The 17,935-nt window shown below is 43.7% G+C and overlaps 1 protein-coding gene across 1 annotated transcript in view; it reads left to right on the top strand.

Moving 5' to 3' along the window:
• The window catches only part of LOC122751751 (carcinoembryonic antigen-related cell adhesion molecule 6-like), a 17,798-nt gene extending 1,516 nt beyond the window's left edge, over positions 1-16,282 (top strand). The window contains exons 3-8 of the mRNA XM_043998911.1: positions 3,829-4,104; positions 4,187-4,459; positions 12,628-12,763; positions 13,403-13,452; positions 14,208-14,239; positions 15,658-16,282. Coding sequence (XP_043854846.1) covers positions 3,829-4,104; positions 4,187-4,459; positions 12,628-12,763; positions 13,403-13,452; positions 14,208-14,239; positions 15,658-15,768 — 878 coding nt within the window. The 3' untranslated portion in view covers positions 15,769-16,282. The remainder of the gene's footprint in view (positions 1-3,828; positions 4,105-4,186; positions 4,460-12,627; positions 12,764-13,402; positions 13,453-14,207; positions 14,240-15,657) is intronic.
• Positions 16,283-17,935: the final 1,653 nt, after the last annotated feature.

Below are 17,935 nucleotides of genomic sequence, written 5' to 3'. Positions count from 1 at the left end.
GCAATACTCTACATGGGCTCCCTGAAGTTCCTTACTGAGGTAGCAGAGAAAATCAAGACTATAAGCCACCCCCACAGGAAAGAGTTCAAGAATGGTTGCACCCCCAAACTTAGCCTGCCTGCTGATTCCTCACAGAGTGTACATTAAAGCTCAGAGGTCCCTAGCTACTGAGGCCCCAAGGACAGAGGGGACTAAAGGGCTTCTCCCCTCTCCCAGGTGGGTCCACAGAGGACTTCATTGTGGGCTAAATTGTCCTAGCCACCTTTCATGTAGTCACTCAGAAAACTAGGAGCAGTCCAGGGGGATTAGCCCCAGGGAATGTCTGGAGGTCTAAGTCAGCCAGGACCAAGGTGGGGTGAGAAGAGCAGCTCTGCTTCCCATTGGACTGAGGATTCTGTGCATTCCTACCTTTGCCATGAAGGCCTACATCCCCATAAGGGAGTAGGCTGAGCTCAGAGCCCCTTAGAGGCTCCCAATTAACTCTAGGAAGTCTGAGGGCAGGAGGGACAAAGAAGTGTGTAATTTAAGATTCTAAATGTGGATTCTAATCTGTTCCCCCAGTTTTGGGGGAAACTGACTAAAAATCACTGATAAAACGAGTTTAGGTTTTTAAGGGTTTATTGGAAAATAGAAAGAAAAAGATTGAGAACAGAATTCTAACAGCCTGGCATTCCTATCTTTCCTCAAATTTCCTGTGAAGTCCTCTGCCGCCACCACCATCAAATCAGGAAGCCAAAAAGCCCCAGAGCTCTCTGCGCAGGCTCCCTTTCCTCCTTCCTGTCTCCTCCCAGACCATAGGAGGCTCCTCAAGTTGATTGGCTGGTAGCCTTGATAGACAGCCCCCATGAGCAAACGTCATTTCCTGACGCCAAGGAAAAGCCACAATGCCTCTGAGGCATTTTCCTCATGGTGGAGCTTTCCCACAGCAAGTCTCCAGTAGGTGGCGTCATTCCAATCATTACAGAAGGGTGTTGGAGGAGGAGTGTCAGCTGGACACTGGCTCATTCTCTCTTATCTTGTCCAAGCCCCAAGCCTAGATAGAGCTCTTTAGAGAGGCTGGGAACCCAGGAAACCTTGGGAGGTAAAGGTGGTTGGTAGGAACAGTCAGTATTTAGGGGACAACTTCCTTCTGTGTCTCAGCTTTTCCAGCCTGTGAAATAAGGAGGGGTCACTGAGGCCTCAAAATGACCCCTGGCCAACTCCCCTTGTGCCTGAGTCAGGCAGCCTCTTCCTAAAGTTCACCTGCCCCAAGACATTTATTTATTTATTTGTTTGTTTGTTTGTTTTCAATGCAGCAAACGTTTATTTTATTTTTTCCAGTTACACGTAAAGGTAGTTTTCAACATTAATTTTCATAAGATTTAGAGTTCCAAATTTTTCTCCCTCCCTCCCTTTCTTTCCCCCTCCACAAGACAGCAACCAATCTGATACAGGTTATGCATGTACAATCCACAAGGGCTCTTTTTATTAGTACTTTCTATGGGAGTGGATAGTATGCTTCATCATTATTCCCTTGGGATTATCTTGGATCACAATTTCTCATCAAACAATACTGCTGTCATTATGCACAATGTCCTCCCAGTTCTGCTCACTTCACTATACATCACTTCATATGAGTCTTTCCAGGTTTTTTTGGTATTATCCTGTTTGTCATTTCCTATAGCACAATACCATTCCACTATAATCATATATCACAGCTTCTTCAGTCATTCCTCAATTGATGGACATTCCCTTGATTCCCAATTCTTAGCCACCACAAAGATTTGCTATAAATTTTTTTTGGACAATTTTCCCCCTTTTTCTCTTTTTCTATGATTACTATTGTTAACTATTTCCCTCCATCCTATTCCCTTCCCCATGATATTATCTATTATCTATCTTCTTTCACCCTATCCCTATTCAGAAGGGATTTGCTTCTGTCTGTCCCCTCCCCCAATCTGCCCTTCCTTCTTTTGCCCCTCTCTTTTTATCCCCTATTTTCTTGCAGGGTTAGAGAGATTACTCCACCCAATTGAGTGTGTATGTTATTCCCTCCTTGAGCCAATTCTGATAAGATTGAGGTCTTTGAGCCAATTCTTATGAGTGTTAGGAAGTGTTAGGCTCATTTCCTGCCCAGATTAAATAGATTACTCCATCCAGTTGTGTGTGTTAATCCCTCTTTGAGCCAACTCTGATGAGATTAAGGTCTTTGAGTCTATTCTGATGAGTGTAAAATTCATTTACTGCCCTGCTCCTCCCCCATCTCTTCCCCCACTCCTTAAGTCCTTTCCTGTTTCTTTCACGTGGGATTTCACCCCATGCTACCTCTGCCTTTCCCCCTCCTCCAGTGCATTTCTTTCAACCCTCAATTTTACCCTAAAGATATCATCATGGGGCAGCTAGGTGGCACAGTGGACAAAGCATCCACCCCAGACCCAGGTGGACCCCAGTCAAAACCCAGCCTCAGACACAAGACAGTCACCCACTGCATGATTACAGGTATGTCCCTCAACTCCAATTTTTTATGGTTCTCCAGGGTCTTGTATTTGGAAGTCAAATTTGCCATTCAGTTCAGGTCTTTTCATCACAAATACCTGAAAGTCCTCTTTTTCCTTGAAGTCCCATGTTTTTCCTCCGAAAGATTATACTTAGTTTTGCTGCGTAGGTGATTCTTGATTGTAATCCCAATTCCTTTGCTCTCTGGAATATTATATTCCATGACCTCCAGTCCTTTAATGTAGAAGCTGCTAAATCTTGTGCTATCCTGACTGGGGCTCCACAGTACTTGAATTCTTTCTTCTTGGCAATTTGCAATATTTTCTCCTTGACCTGGGAGCTCTGGAATTTGGCTATAATATTCCTGGTAGTTTTCCTTTTGGGATCTCTTTCAGGAGGTTATTGGTGGATTCTTTCAATTTCTATTTAAGCTTCTGCTTCTAGAATTTCAGGGCAATTTTCAGGGCAGGGACAGTCACTGACACTCTCTTGTCAGCTGGACCCAGCAGAGCTGAAGTCTAGACTACCTATTCCCCTAGAACCAGAAGTCTGGCTGCTTGGGTGCCTGGGACCAGGTGTATGCCTGTCAATATGAGACTCTGAGTATTGGGAAAGGGACCCCAGAGGAAGGAAGTCTGTAATGCCTCCATTTTCTGGAGGAGAGATCATGACCCAGGGGCCCAGGCTTCTCTTATGGGACACAGTGTAGTGACTTGGCTAGAGTCACACAGATAGTCTGTAGCTGAGGCAGGATTCAAATTCAGACCTTCCGGACAGCCATGTCTAAGATTCCATCCACTGAAGGCCCTAGATGCCTTATGCCATTGTGGTAAAAATCCAGCCACCAGCACTTACTAGCTGTGTAACTATGGACAAGTCACTTAAACTCTACCTGTCTCAGTTTCCTGAACTGTTAAATGGAAAGAATAATATCCCCTACCTTCCAAGGTTGTTGAGTAGATGAAATTAGATTATGTATTAAACACACTGCTTGACAATAAAAATAATCATAATAATGAAGATAAAAATAGCATTTATATGGACCCTACTGTGTGCCAGGCACGTAGTAGGCAGTTTATAAATGCTTGTTCCCTACTCCTATCCCCACATTAGTCACTAATTGGTATATGTCTCCAAGAGAGGATGGTCCAGGACACACACTCCATCCCCTGTGCTTCCTTCTTTATTAGCACAACTATTGAACCAGGGGACATCTTCCTCCCCATGGTATGAGAGATCATTGTCATATGTCTGTAATGGAAGCATTTGGGCATGGGATTTGGGTGGGTTTTTGTTATAAATACATGACCTAGTGAAGTCACAGTCCAGTTACTTACACATTTCTCTCTGCAGAAACACCATCCAAACCTAACATCAGTGCCAACAGTACCAACATCACAGAGAATGGCACTGTGGTTTTCACATGTAGCACAGACAATGAGGGGATGAACATTCTGTGGTTCTGCAATAACACTTCCCTGTTACTCAGTGAGAGGATGAATATGTCTGAGGATAACCAGACCCTCACCATCAAGAGTGCAAAGAGGGAAGATGCTGGGTCCTATCAGTGTGAAGCCTGGAATCAAACTGGTGCCAACAGAAGTGACCCCCTCAACCTGACTGTGAACTGTGAGTGACTCTGACTCTCCTCCCTCTCCAATCCTTTGTCCAACAGTGACTCACATCTCATCTCCTTTTCTTCTTTACACAGATGGACCAGAGCACATTATGCTCCTACCAAACACTGAAAGTGGGGTAATTGAGGTCAGAATCAATGACCCACTGGTCTTAGAGTGTAAAGTTGAGTCTTACCCACATGCTTTGTATGAATGGCAAGTAAATAGCACCAAGAAGCCTGACTTCTGCAATGACACCTATGCCATCAAAAATGTATCTTGGGAAGATTCAGGAAAATATACCTGTTTGGCAAATAACAATGTGACCAACTTATCCATATCTAAGAATGTCACAATCAAGGTGGTTGGTAAGTGGTCTCTCCCTTCCCTCAGAGAAGTTTTTTGGGTTGGCCAAAGTGGGGATGCCAGGAGGAGGCACTCAGGCCCATTAAGGAGGGCAGTTTTTCAAGGTGTACTCAGAAAGGTCACATAAAGAGAGAAGTTAGTTCTAGGGAATGTGGTCAGATTTGTTAGTGAATGTCAGTCCATTTGTTGCTATTTTGTCCTTGGTAGAAATAGAGACCAACCTCCCTGTCTCTCATAATAATCTTAGAAACTTTCATGTACAATACAAGTTCCTTCTTCATTCAACACACATTTAGGTGTGTTATGGGGAAATAGGGTAGGGGATTTGGGGTAAGGGTTCTTAGGAATTCCTCTTTAAAGAATTATATCCTCTTGCACACAAATCCAATAGAATAAGATAATAGTTTATTTAGGGGCTGGGGTAGGAAAACCAAGAGAGAAATTCTTGGACTTCTTCTAATGGGGAGAAGGCATGGTACAGAGTGTGGCTCTGAGATACCAATCCCCTCAAGCAGGAGACAGGCAGGTACTTTTGTAGAGGACTGATGGGGGTGATCATCTGACTGTGGAAAGTTTCCTTATTGAGAGAGGACCATCACCCACTGGTAGTGGCTAGAGGAGGTGAGGAGGGGCTGTGGATTTCTTAAGCCATCTCTCTGTTCCTCAAGCCACAAAGGCAGCAGCCACACCTAATCTTATCTCCTCAGGGGTGAGGGAGACTGGAATGAAGGGTGGTGGTACCAGAGCTAACTCAGTCCTGATCTAGTGCCCCTTATCTCTTTAGGTATGTCTGTCCTTTGGTTTAGTTTCTCAAGAAGAAGATTCAAAAAAAAAAAACCAAGAAGAAGATTCTTTGATGTACCTCAAAGAACTTCTGGGGTGGCCTGGGCCCATAATATTCCCCACTTCTCTATATCTAAGGAAAAGGGGCAAATATTCTTCTGTAACCACTTCATGCTGAGCAGGGTTGAAGAAATCATGGTGGGGGTTGGGGAAGGGGAAGTGGGGAAGTAGGGAAAAGTGGGGAAGGCCTGGTTCTGAGTGCAAGAAGATGTGAGGTCCAGAGGGTGGGAGGAGACACAAAGGCACAGAGGGTAGCTGCCATCAGGATGAATCCTTGAGCCTAGATGGAACAGACTTAAACAAAAATTTAAGAGACCAGGGCAAAAAAATCAAAAAGGACTTACCAGATAAGGAGTGAAAGTGTAGCTTCTTCATTTTTTCCAGCTGCTTTTCTTTGAGTGGAGGCTTAACACAAGACAGGATGTGGCCTGCCTTACAAGAGTTAAGTAATCAGATCAAAGCTTAATTCTGTGCAGTTCAATGGTTAGACTAAAGAAATTTTCTTTGCAACTTTTACACATTACAAATAATTCCCAATTTTAACTATTCTACCACGAAAGATTTTAAGAATAGCAGTAAACAGATCAACAACTGTGAGATAGCTGCAGGTTATTTCTTCTGGTCTATGCAGTGAACTAAGAGCCGATAAGCTAGGAACTTCTCACTGAGCTTGCTTTTTCTTGACATCATGACCTAATAAGGGTCAAGGTGAAGAAGGTAAAACCAGGAAGGGATGAAGGAATTTGTGATCCTCATGCTTACACATTAAAGGAAGTATCAGCCTACATTTAAGGGGTCTTCCCCCAGTCCTCACAACCTGCGGTTTTGATGGAAGAGTAGGACCTGAATGAGAGAGTAAGACAGGGGTCACCCCTGAGTCATCCATAGACTTACCTCCAACATCCAGCTTGACTCTGGGCTTGGCCATAGAAATGTCAGTAACAAGGGGCTGTCCAGGAGACCAAACTACAGGGAGCCTGGTTTTCACTCAGCCAAACTCCTAGGGGCTGCATTGGAGGCAAGGAGTTAGGGGAGGTGGCCTCACCTTTGTGGGGCATCTCCCACTCCTGTGTCTCAGTTTACTGCAGCTGCCAGAATCTCAGCCACCAGGAGATCTTCTGGTAGCAGACGTGATGGCTGCTGTTATTAGCAAGGCTTGTTCTATGGAGCAGGCATGAGCCATCTTTTCTGTTTCTTTGGCTACTGCAAGGTCCCTGTTATAAAAAAATCTTAAAAGCAACATCAAGGAGTTGTGAGGATGGAGTTTGGGAGTCCCAGTCTAATTTCTGGAGTTTTCTCCTAATGTCAGGAGCAAATTGGCTAATAAAATGTATATTGAGGACTGTTATTCCTACATCCCTTTCTGGATCTAGATTAGTGTATTTTTTCAGAGTCCATGCAGGCAACCCATGAAAAGAGATGGATTTTCCTCTGGCCTCTGTGTGATCTCCTTCAATTTCTCATAATTGACTTGTTTCTTAATCCCCCTTCTCATTCCCTCAACAAAGCATTTGATCATGTGGTTTCTATGGGCCCTGTCTTCTCTATCATGATAGTCCCAGCTTGGATCTACAGTTAGAACAGCTGTAGTTCCAGGAACTCCAGCCCAATTTCCAACCTGCAAGTATTTATCTCCCACTTGTACAGCCAGGTCCCAAATCTGTTTTTTTCTCATGAGGGGAAAACATATGACAAGAATAATTTGCAAGTCAGTCCAGGAAATGTCAAACTGCATTGTCACAGACTTAAAGCTATCTATGAACTTTGTGGGATTCTCTGAGTAACACCCCAACTTCTCTTTAATCTGAGACAAACTGCTCATGGAAAAAGGAACATGTACTAGGGTTATACCCTTCCCAATGGGAAATTCCCTTAATGGAAGCAGGGGAGCAGTGGAAGATGCTGGTAGGGACCTGGGTGAAATGGATTGGGGAGAGAATGAGGGGGCTGATGGAATAGGTATAGTCACATGCAGAGAGTCAGATGGAGGAGCCAGATTAGTCTGTGGAGTGGGTGGGGGAGGGGTAGCAGTCTTTGGCTGTGGAGTGGGTGGAGGAGAGGTAAATCGGACTGGGGGAATGGGAGTAGGCAACTGCAGATTAGGGAATGCAGATGGGAGCAGCTGCTGAATGGAAAAAAAATAGGAGAATAGGGAACATATTGGAGCTCCCCCAGATTGTGACGGGGTACAGCTGTGAGGGGTACAACTGGATATATTGTATATTGTAGAGACAGCTATTGGGTGGGGCAAATAGGAGAGTACTGATGTCCACTCCCAGTGTGCCCAGAGCTTGGCTGTGGAGGGCACAGGTGATTGGTTCTGAGATCACCCAGTGGGCAAAGAAGAGTCCCAGTCATAGAGTGGTATGACAGGGGTTGACCAATAGGAATGCAAACAGATGGGAAAGAAGGGTGAAGTAAGGAACAGGCAGGGAATGAGGCTGAGGAGCAGGGGGGGGATGGGGTCCCAGAGGAGGAGGGTGTTCCAGAAAGGTTAGCTAATTGCTTGGACTTGCAGTGATTTTCTATCAGCAGGAGATAGTCATCCAAGAAATCATTGAATTCCTGTGAGGAAGGAGGACTTTTCGGGTTATTGATAGCCTCCTTGGGTTTAGTTGGTTTTCTGGGCATATTCTGTTCTGTTTCTTTCCTTTTGACTTCTGGCTTAAAGCCATAAAGGCCAGGATGAATGGAATCCCTGTCCATTTCCCTTCATGCCTGCAAAACTTGTCCAATTGCAAAATGGTATTATAGTTGAAAGTTCCATTTAAAGGCCAATTTTCTTGGGATTCCAACTGATATTTTGGCCAAACAGTGGTACAATAATAGATAATGCATCTCTTTATCAAATTTGTAAGTTCTAATTTAGTCCAATCTCTTAGGATGCACCCCAGCAGTGAACCTTTCAGAACACTCCCTTTTGGCCCCATGGCTGTACCCAGATATTGTCCTGTCTAAGGAGAATGATTTGAATGTGGTTCAGACATTAGGTTGCGCTTTCTCAAGGGAGAGAGATGCTGGATGCCCATCTCATGGGCAAAAATTCTTACCCAGAAACATGAAGTCCAAGGGTCTGAGTGTGGTTCGGCCATCTGGCTGGGCTTTTGGAAAGGGAGGGAGACCCAGGCTGCCCATTGCTGTAGCATGCAAAAGCTGACTATCTCTACTTCTCTGTGACTCAAATGGGAGGTTGAGTCAGGTGGGAGAGGGAGAAAAGAAACCCAAAAAGGAGGTTCCTACCTCCAGGTTATGTGTGCCAAGAGAAAAGAGGAAATTTCCTGTACCCTTCAATGTTGGGCACCAATTATGTTGTGGGGAAATAGGGTGGGGGTTTGGGATAGGTGTAGGGGTCCTTAGGAATTCCTCTTTAAAGAATTACATCTTCTTGCACACAAATCCAATAAGATAATATAATAGTTTTTTTTTAGGGTCTTGGGAAGGGAAACCAAGAGAGAAATCCTTGGACTTCTTCTTATGGGGAGAAGGCATGGCACAGAGTGTGGCTCTGAGATACCAATCTCCTCTAGCAGGAGACAGGCAAATACTTTTATAGAGGACTGATGGAGGTGATCATTTGACTGTGGAAAGTTCCCTTATTGAGGGAGGATCATCTTCCACTGGTGGTGGCTGGGGGAGTTGGGTGAGGGGTGGCTTTGGATCTCTCAAGCCATCTGTCTCCTCTTCCCACCACAAAGGCAGTAACCACACCTAATCTTATCTCCCCATGAGGTGTGGGAGACTAGAATGAAGGGTGGTGGTCCTGGGGATAGCTCAGTCCCAATCCAGTGCCCCTTATCTCTTTAGGTGTGTCTATCCTTTGGTTTAGTTTCTCAAGGAGAAGGTTCTTTGATGTACCCCAGAAAACTTCTGGGGTGCTAGGCCCATAACAGGTGGGACCTTGTGCAGAGCACTGTGCCAGGCATTGAGAGAAATACAAGGTTTAGCTATGATTCCATTCTTATTCTTAGGGACCTTATAGTCTAGTAGAAGGATCAGAGCCCAACATGGGTAACTGATGCACAATATTACATGTTATACATACTTAGACTATGGCTACAAAATAAAGTGCTGTGGGAGACCTGGGGGGAAAAGATCATTCCAGTAGGAGTTGGTAGAAATCGGGTCAGGTTTCATAGAAGAGCTATCATTTCCATTTAAAAAAAGATGGGTGGGGGAGTTTAACAAGTCAAAGGGGAGAATATTTTGTTTCTTTGAAAAAATAGCCTGAACCAAGGTTCAGAGTTGGGAAAGTGCAGTGTGAGTCTGAGGGTGGAATGTAGACCAATATAGCCTTAGCAGACAATGCTTGGCCACTGCCATTCTGGGAAAAGTCTTGAGTGCCAGCCTTAGAATACCAAAGTTTCTTCAGTAGGTAAAAGGGAGTCCTTGCAGCCTAATTTGCAGGGAGGATGAGATGATTGCATTCAAATCTGGTTGGTGTGCCATTCAACAATACTGGGCAGTATTGACCAGTAAGACCAGTAAGATTGAACCTCACACTCAAGTCTCAGAGTTCTGTTTAATGTTACTAATGTCATATCTCTACTTCATTTGTGACTTGGCCCAAACAACATTTATGTGTAAAAATCTGGACATTCTAAAGTTGCTTTCCAGTCCCTCACTTCCAGGAAGAATTGGGTTTAGCTCCAATCTAAGGTATTGAGAATATAGCAAACAGAGCTGTGGGTGGGCAGGAGTCATTATACAAATGCTTTTATAGAATCTTTTATCAATGAGAGATAAAATAAGGTAGCAGAAGGGAGAGGAGAAAGAATATCTCTGGTTTAGCTCTATATCACAACCACTCTAGCAAAGGTCTGGAAAGAACAAAAGATCAAGAAAAAAACCCAGTGAGTCATTTTTTTCCTGCCCAGGTCAGAAGAGTTACAGAGACCAAAGTTTGGGCACATGGACTAACTAGGAAGATGACAAAACAACTTGAAACTCAATGAGGCCATAGGCTATGTACTTGGGAAAGAAATGGTCAGGAGTTCAGTAGAAATGAATTTGGCACTGGGCAGGGAGTAACAAGAGGAGCTAATGGGCAGCTCTGAAGTCTGATTCCAGAGATAGGTCACAGAATCACTGCAGAAAATGGGATCTGTGCTGAGGGTTGGGAGCACCTTTGGCTCTGAGGCCTATAGCTGAGTAACTAGGACAGAGATCTCAGAACAAGGGGAAGCCTGTAATTCTACACCAACAGAGAATTTTAGCTAGCTGACAGGTGCTGTGGCCAGCAACGGTGTACTGGAACCCAACTAGGGACAAGTCTGAAGTGATGTTGCTAAGACCCAAATCTAAGGCAAGAGCTTGTGAAATTCACACAAGGAGGACAGTGATCAGAATCCACCCTAGATAAGAATACTTTGTGCACACTGAAAGTTAGCAGGTTACCATTCTGAGCCACTCCTAATGTCCTCAAAAAACACAACACTGAATACCTAGAGAAAGAAGCAGCAAGATACCAGAGAATACTAACCAATATTAAATAAGGCTTAGATTTTTCTTCCAGAAGTGTGCAGGTCCTGGCACTAAAAACAAAGTACCAATTCAAGAAGTAAGGCAAGAGTATTGAATAAAGTAAAAATACTACCATGAAAGAAAGCTATCAATGAGACAGGAATGCCCAAAATGTAAACCTAGGGGGAAAATTACATCAAAATAACTACAAGCAAACTCTCAAATAAAAAAAATAGAGTTTGGGCACAAGGTCAACTAAAATTCCTAGAAGAAATTTAAAAAAAATTTAAGTTTAAAATTATTCTATAGTTAGCATTTATAGCATATAGAACATTAATGTTTACAAAGTACTTTACAAGTGTTGCCTCATTGAATCCTCACAAGAATCCAATGAGATCAACAGTATTATTATTCTCTTTTTACAAATGAGGAAACTGAGGCAAACAAGTTAAGGAACTTGTCCAGGATCACACAACTGGAAAGTGTCTGAGGCCAGATTTGAATTAAGACCTTCTTGACTCCAGGTCTAGTACTTGATCCACTCTACCTTCCTAGCTACCTTACTAGAAAAGACTTAAAAGGAGAATTGACAATTTAGTAAAAAAGATTCAAAAGTTAAGTAATAGAGTCCCTGAAAATTAGAATGAATCAAAGAGAAATTAATAAGCCCATGATAAAACAAGAAATATATATATATATAAATATATATATATATATATATATATATATATAATACAAGATGGAGGCAGAGGAGGAAGAAGAGGAAGAAGTATAAGGTATCTCAAAGAAAAAAATCACCTGAAACTATATTAAGGACAAATCTGAATGAACCAACAAAAAAGATTTTGGACATCAAATTTCAAGAAATCATGAAAAAAAAAAACAACCCAGAATTAGAAGGAGCAGAAGGCAAAGTGAAAATAGAAAAATTTCTCCTCCTGAAATAAATATTAAATGAAAACCTCCTAAGAACATCCATAGCCAAAATCCAGTGCTTTGAGGTCAAACAAACAAACAAAAAAAACCCCATTGTTAATATCTATAAAGAAAATATTCAAGTACCCAGGAGTCACAGTAAGGATCGCACAAAATTTAGCAGCAATCACTTTAAAGAAGTGGGGATGTTGGAATATGATACTACAAAAGGCAAAATTATAGGTTTACAACCAAAAATAGCATACCCAACAAAACTAAGTATAATCATGATGGGGGAAAATGGGTCTTTAATGAAAAAGATGCCTTCCAAATATTCCCTCTCTCACTTTCCTCTTCTTCATAAAAGAAAGAGGGAGTAATGACAGGAAAAAGTATAAGAAAACAAAATGGAGGAAAATACACAATTAATTATTATAATTATGAATGTAAATTAGATTAACTTACCACCAACAAAACAGAAGAGGTTAGCAGAGTGGATTAGAAAGCAAAAAACAAACAATGTAATCTATAAGGAAAACATTCTAAATATAAAGATTCACAGAGTTAAAATTAAGGGTCTGGAGCAAAATCTATTATGCTTCAGCTGAACTCAAAATAGCACAGTAGTAATCATGATTTGAGATAGGCTAATAGCAAAAATGGAATTGATTAAAAAATAAGCGGGGAAACTGAATTATACTGAAAGAGACCAGAGACAATGAATTATTGTACCAAATTTTAGGTGTCACTGATATTTTTGCCAGACACGCTGCAATGTGACCTTGCCAAGAAGATACCTAGGGTCTGAGGAACACAGTCAAGTCTCCTTCATCAATCAACAAGCATTTATTAAGTATTTAAAGAGTGCTACACACTATGCCCAAGTGCTGGGCACTCATGTTGGAGACCCTTCAAACACATGCAAGGTTCTTTTCCTCTTCTCTGTCCACAGCTGGGAAGTCCACAGGAAGAGGGAATGACTCTTCACTCTCTGGAGGGGTCATCGCTGGCATTGTGATTGGAGCCCTACTTGGAGTGACTTTGATGGGAGCCCTCATCTATTTCCTGTTCATCAAAAGGAATGAAGGGTAGAATGATGCTTCCTATGGTTATTCTCCCTCCTGGTCTGTCTCCCTGAATGGGGAAAAGATCATGGTTTTCTATACCCTGTACCCTCTGCTGGACCTGGTCTACCTCCCTTTCCCAAACTCCTTTTCAGCACTACTTCCTTGGGTGGTCTCCTCCTCTGGGTTTTCATCATCCCCCACCCCTCACACATAATTGCCTCTTGGAAACAAGAATTCATTTCCCCTTGGGGTGGAGACTAGACCAAACCATTTTTCTTAAATCCTCAAACAAATGGACTGAGATCCAAGAAGGCAGAGAGGTAGAGACTGGAAGGGGAATCAGGGAGAAAGGATGGATGTCACTACTCACAGCCTAGTGAGAAACCAAGTGAGAGAAGAGGTCCCTGAAGGCAATCCAGACTGCACGGACAAGCTGAGAAGGAGAATCATAGCACCTAGGGGTGAAGAAACGAACAGGAAGGAGGTTGTCCTTCAGGGATAAGCCCTGTCAGAGGGAAAAGAAACCTAGGAACACGCGGAGGGCACATGAAATCTAAGGCGATCCAAAGACAAGTTTTTATGCTCCAAGTGTTCTTCTGGCTCAGGGGGCTCAGTTGTTCTGATTGAGATCTCAACCACATCATATCTCATATCTTTCAGGGCCAGTGAACATCATCTTACAGAGAAAAAGTCCTCAGCACCCAACCACAGTAAGTAAGGCAATGACCAGCCCATGTAGTGGCCATTGGGTTCTCCTGGGGGTCCCTTGCCCTGAAAGACTCCTCCAGCATCCAGTCTTGTGCCTTCTCCTCTTTGGGGGGCTTTGTCTTCCCAGGGCCAGGCCCCTCCTGATCTAACTTACAAAGGGGACCTGGGAGTGTCCCCTCCCGGCCCTGACACTCCTCTGAGCCACAGGCCAGCAGAAGCATTCATCCCGAGCTGGCCAAGTCAGGCCTGCAGCCCAGGGACCTGTTTCCAGGAGACATGTCCTCAGGCTTGTTCCTCCCCCTTGTTCAGGGTGCCGTGCATGGGATGTGGGTCTCTTCCTTTGGTGGGCTTTCCTGTGGGTGCTCTGGGATCCTCCTGCCTCTCCTCTTCACTAGAAATTGCTTCTGAGGAGTCTATATAAAGGGAAATCAGAATCACTTTGAGGCTTCTATGGAGAGGGGGAAATGTGAAATGGGCTAACCAGGCAGCTCCCCATGCCAAGTCTCTGCTGCCGAGACTGATGGTCCAGGACTGTGAACACTGAGGAAGCATTTCCCCCTGAGGTTGGTGGTCAGTCTAAAATCCCCAAGTCTCTCCCACAGCCTTCTCCTTCTCCCACTTTCTTTTTCCCTGGGAAGAAGGTGAGAATCCTGGGCCAGGACAGGAAATGAGGAAGAGGGTGAGGTGGGCTCCCTCTGCTTACTGCCCAGGACAGACCTGCTGCTGATTTCTAACTGCTGTCCCTCTGCTTTTCCAGGTCAGACGTGCTCTGATAGCTCACCTAATGGGGTAAGCTTTATCCTGCCCACCAGGGGATGAATCTGTCATAAAACTGGGTACACAGAAGCTTGATGATAACAATTATAAAAGCTTACATAGACATAACATAGCACTTTAAAGTCTCCAAAGCATTATCCTCCCATTTGTCCCAATAGCATGAGCATTATCCTCATTTGACTGGTGAGGAAACAGGCTGATTAGAAGCAGGGAGAGGACTCACCCTCTGTCCCCCATACCTCCCACCTCCCTGACCCTCTTCTTGTCACTCCACACACACATTCATGCCCTAAGAAGCTGCTCCTCCAGCTCACCTGGGCCACACAGGTGCATTCACTTCCATCACAAAACCACTTTCTCAACAACTTGCTCAGTACAAGGCCCTGTGTTCTGTAGGGTTCTTCAGTTATCTGACCCTTCATCGTGCCATGGGATAAAGCCTGCCAATATTGCCAATGGGGTCTTCTTGGCAAAGATACCACATTGGTTTCCCATTTTCTTCTCCAGTGGATTAAGGGAAAGAGAGGTTAAGTGACTTGCCCAGGGTCACAGAGCTATTAAGTGTCTGGTGCCAGATTTGAACTCAGGTCTTCCTTACTCCAGGCTCAGTGTTCTATCCACTGTTTCACTTAGCTGACTCTTGGTCTTTTCATCTGGAAGACTCTTTAGTAGGGACACATAAATAGGGCATAGCCCTGCCCTGTCCAGGACCATGTGCAAAACAAGAGAATTCAGAGAGGAAATAGATAGTCAGTATGGTTCAGTATCACAAAAAGTCATACATTCATAAAAGGAAAATGGCCTCCCTTAAAAACAAAGAACTATTCAAAAGTTCATATATTTACTAGCTGTGTGACCCTGGGCAACTCAATTAATCATGTTTACCTCAGTTTCTCCATCTGTTAAATGAGCTTGAGAAGGGAATGGCAAACTACTCCATTATCTTTGCCAAGAAAATGCAAAAATGGGCCATGAAGAATCAAATAAGACTGAAAATGATTAAATAGGGGCATCTAGGTGGCGCAATGGATAAAGCACTGGCCCTGGATTCAGGAGGACCTGAGTTCAAATCCAGCCTCAGACATTTGACACTTTCTAACTGTGTGACCTTGGGTAAGTCACTTAACCCTCATTGCCCCGCAAAAAAAGAGAAATGATTAAATAAATACAATTCGAAAGTTGAGTGGACTACCTCAGGAGATAGTGAGCTCCTTGTTACTGAAGGACTTCAAGTATAGCCTGGACAGTCACTGATTAGGGGGTGCCTTAGAGGAGGTCTGTGTTCCAGGTTCCAGTTAGAGCAGATGCTGTCATTTCCAGCCCTGATGAGTCTGTGGTTATTAGATTCCATCTGTTGGAAGGGCCCAGAGGGGTGATACTTCTTCCTTTGTGCAGTGTGCCCCTCACTGATCCCACTTTCTGTCTTGCAGACTGAGGAAGTATCCTATGCCTGTGTGAACTTCAGTGCCCAGAAACCACCTGCCATGGCTCAGTCCCAACTGCTAACAGACACTGTTTACTCTGAAATTAAAAATAAATGATCCAGTGCTTCCTCGTTTCTGCATTTTGGATGTATTTCTGGTGATCTTCCCCAGCTGCCTCTCCAAGGCCTCCCAGGAAAGCCCCTCTTCTCCACTGTCAACAGATGAGAGGGACAAATTGGTTGGATTCACAGAAGCTTACAATCCCTCAATAGTTTACACCTGAGGAAGGAGGTGCCTATAAGAAAGTAGCTCTGAGCTCAGCAGTGTCCACCTGCCAAGTCTTCCCATGTCTATAAGGAGACCAGGTCCTCAGAGAGAGAGAACTTGGGGTGCACTGAAGAAAGACTGGCTTCAGAGCGAGGATGACTAGGTTCCAACTCAATGGACCTTGTATGAATCACTCAGCCTCTGGGAGCCTCCATTTTTTTTCATCCTGAAAATAAGATGACATTCAAAATCTATTACAGAGACAACTCTGGTCTTGTTCTTTTTAATAGAAATCTAACTTTTTATTTATGTTTTTAAATTTGATTTAATGTTTTTCCAATTACATATAAAGATATTTTTTATTTCCAAATTTTTCTCCTATCCCCTCTTCCCTCCCTCCTATCAAAGCCAGCAAGCAATCTGATATAGGTTATATATTACAATCATTTAAAACATATTTCCACATTAGTCATGTTCTAAGAGAAGAATCAGAACAAAAGGGGAAAAAATGCAAAAAAGAACAACAACAACAACAACAAAAGCAACAACAAAAGTGAAAATATGCTTCAATCTGCACTCAGACTTCATAGTTCTTTTTCTGAACGTGGAGGGCATTTCTACCATGAATCTTTTGTCACTGTCTTGGATCATTGTATTGCTCAGAAGAGTCGTCTATCACAGTTGATCATCACACCATGTTGTTGATTCTATGTACAACGTTCTGTTGGTTCTTCTCATTTCACTCAGCATCAATTCATGTAAGTCTTTCTGGGTTTTTCTGAAATCCACCTGCTTATCATTTTTTACAGCACAATAATATTCCATTACATTCATATACCACAACTTATTTAGCCATTCCCCAATTGATGGGCATCCCTTCAATTTCCAATTTTTGCCAGACCATGTTGGGTTTTTTTGTTTTTGTTTGTTGTTTGTTTTTGCAGGGCAATGAGTTAAGTGACTTGCCCAGGGTCACACAGCTAGTAAGTGTCAAGTGTTTGAGTTCAGATTTGAACTCAGGTCCTCCTGAATCCAAGACCAGTGCTTTATCCACTGTGCCATCTACCTGCCCCAGGCCATGTTGTTCTAATGCCAAATGTACACTTGCCTACAAAGACTAAGGAATGAGGGATGCTTAGCATGGAGAAGAGGAGACAAGGGGAATAGAAGAGTTATCTCCAAGTACTGGAAGATTTATCATGGGTAATATGCCCCAGCCCAGGGATGCCCAATCTGTGGGTTACATGGATCCTACAGGGACTGTTTTCTGAGGTTGCTAATCTTTCTTCTGCCACTCAGTAACATTTGGAGCTCCCCTTTTCTGGTTTCTGCACCACAAAACAGTTCTGAAGAAAAGGTAATGAGTTCTCACTCTCAGGAAATGCCATTGCTGGTTTTGTGATTGGAGTCCTGGGGGCAGTGGCTCTGATTGGGACACTTAGCTGTTTCCTGTTCACCAGAAAGACTGGACAATAGGATTGGGTTCCCTCTGGGTTCCCAGACTGTCTTCCAAAATGTGAGAGAGAATCAGGACTGTCTTTCAGTCTCTTCACTTTTTCCAGTGCCCTGTTTTTCCTCCCCTCCCCAAACTTCTGCTTCTCAGATCTAACTTTCCTGGTTCTCATTATTCTTCTCAGGGTCTTTTCTCTCTCTTCCTCCCAACCTGTTTCTCTCAGATTCTTCACTTTCCCATTTCTTATGACGCAAAGAACTAGACCTAAACTGTTCCCAGCTCCCCAAACCAAACAGGCAAGGTCTAGGTAGACCAAGAGGGAAAGAATGGAGAAGTAGCAAGAGGAACAGGGAGGAGGGGCTGGAAATAGATCCAAAGGGGCAGGGAGGATGAGCAGTTATTAACATCTTAATGGGTTATGGAAAGTGAAACTAGGTGTGTGGGGGGAGGGGGTGGGGGGAAGGAGCCTGCGGCAGACTTTGGCAGCAGGAAGGGGAGAATAGACCCCCCTCCTTCAGGCCAAAGACCTCAGAGAGGGGCCTAGAGGCCTGGGGAGGAGACATG

The sequence above is a fragment of the Dromiciops gliroides genome, chromosome 3 (genome assembly GCF_019393635.1).
Source record: "Dromiciops gliroides isolate mDroGli1 chromosome 3, mDroGli1.pri, whole genome shotgun sequence".
Taxonomy (NCBI): Eukaryota; Metazoa; Chordata; class Mammalia; order Microbiotheria; family Microbiotheriidae; genus Dromiciops; species Dromiciops gliroides.
The sequence above is the reverse complement of the archived record's forward strand: the minus strand, read 5'-3'. Positions and strand labels throughout refer to the sequence as shown.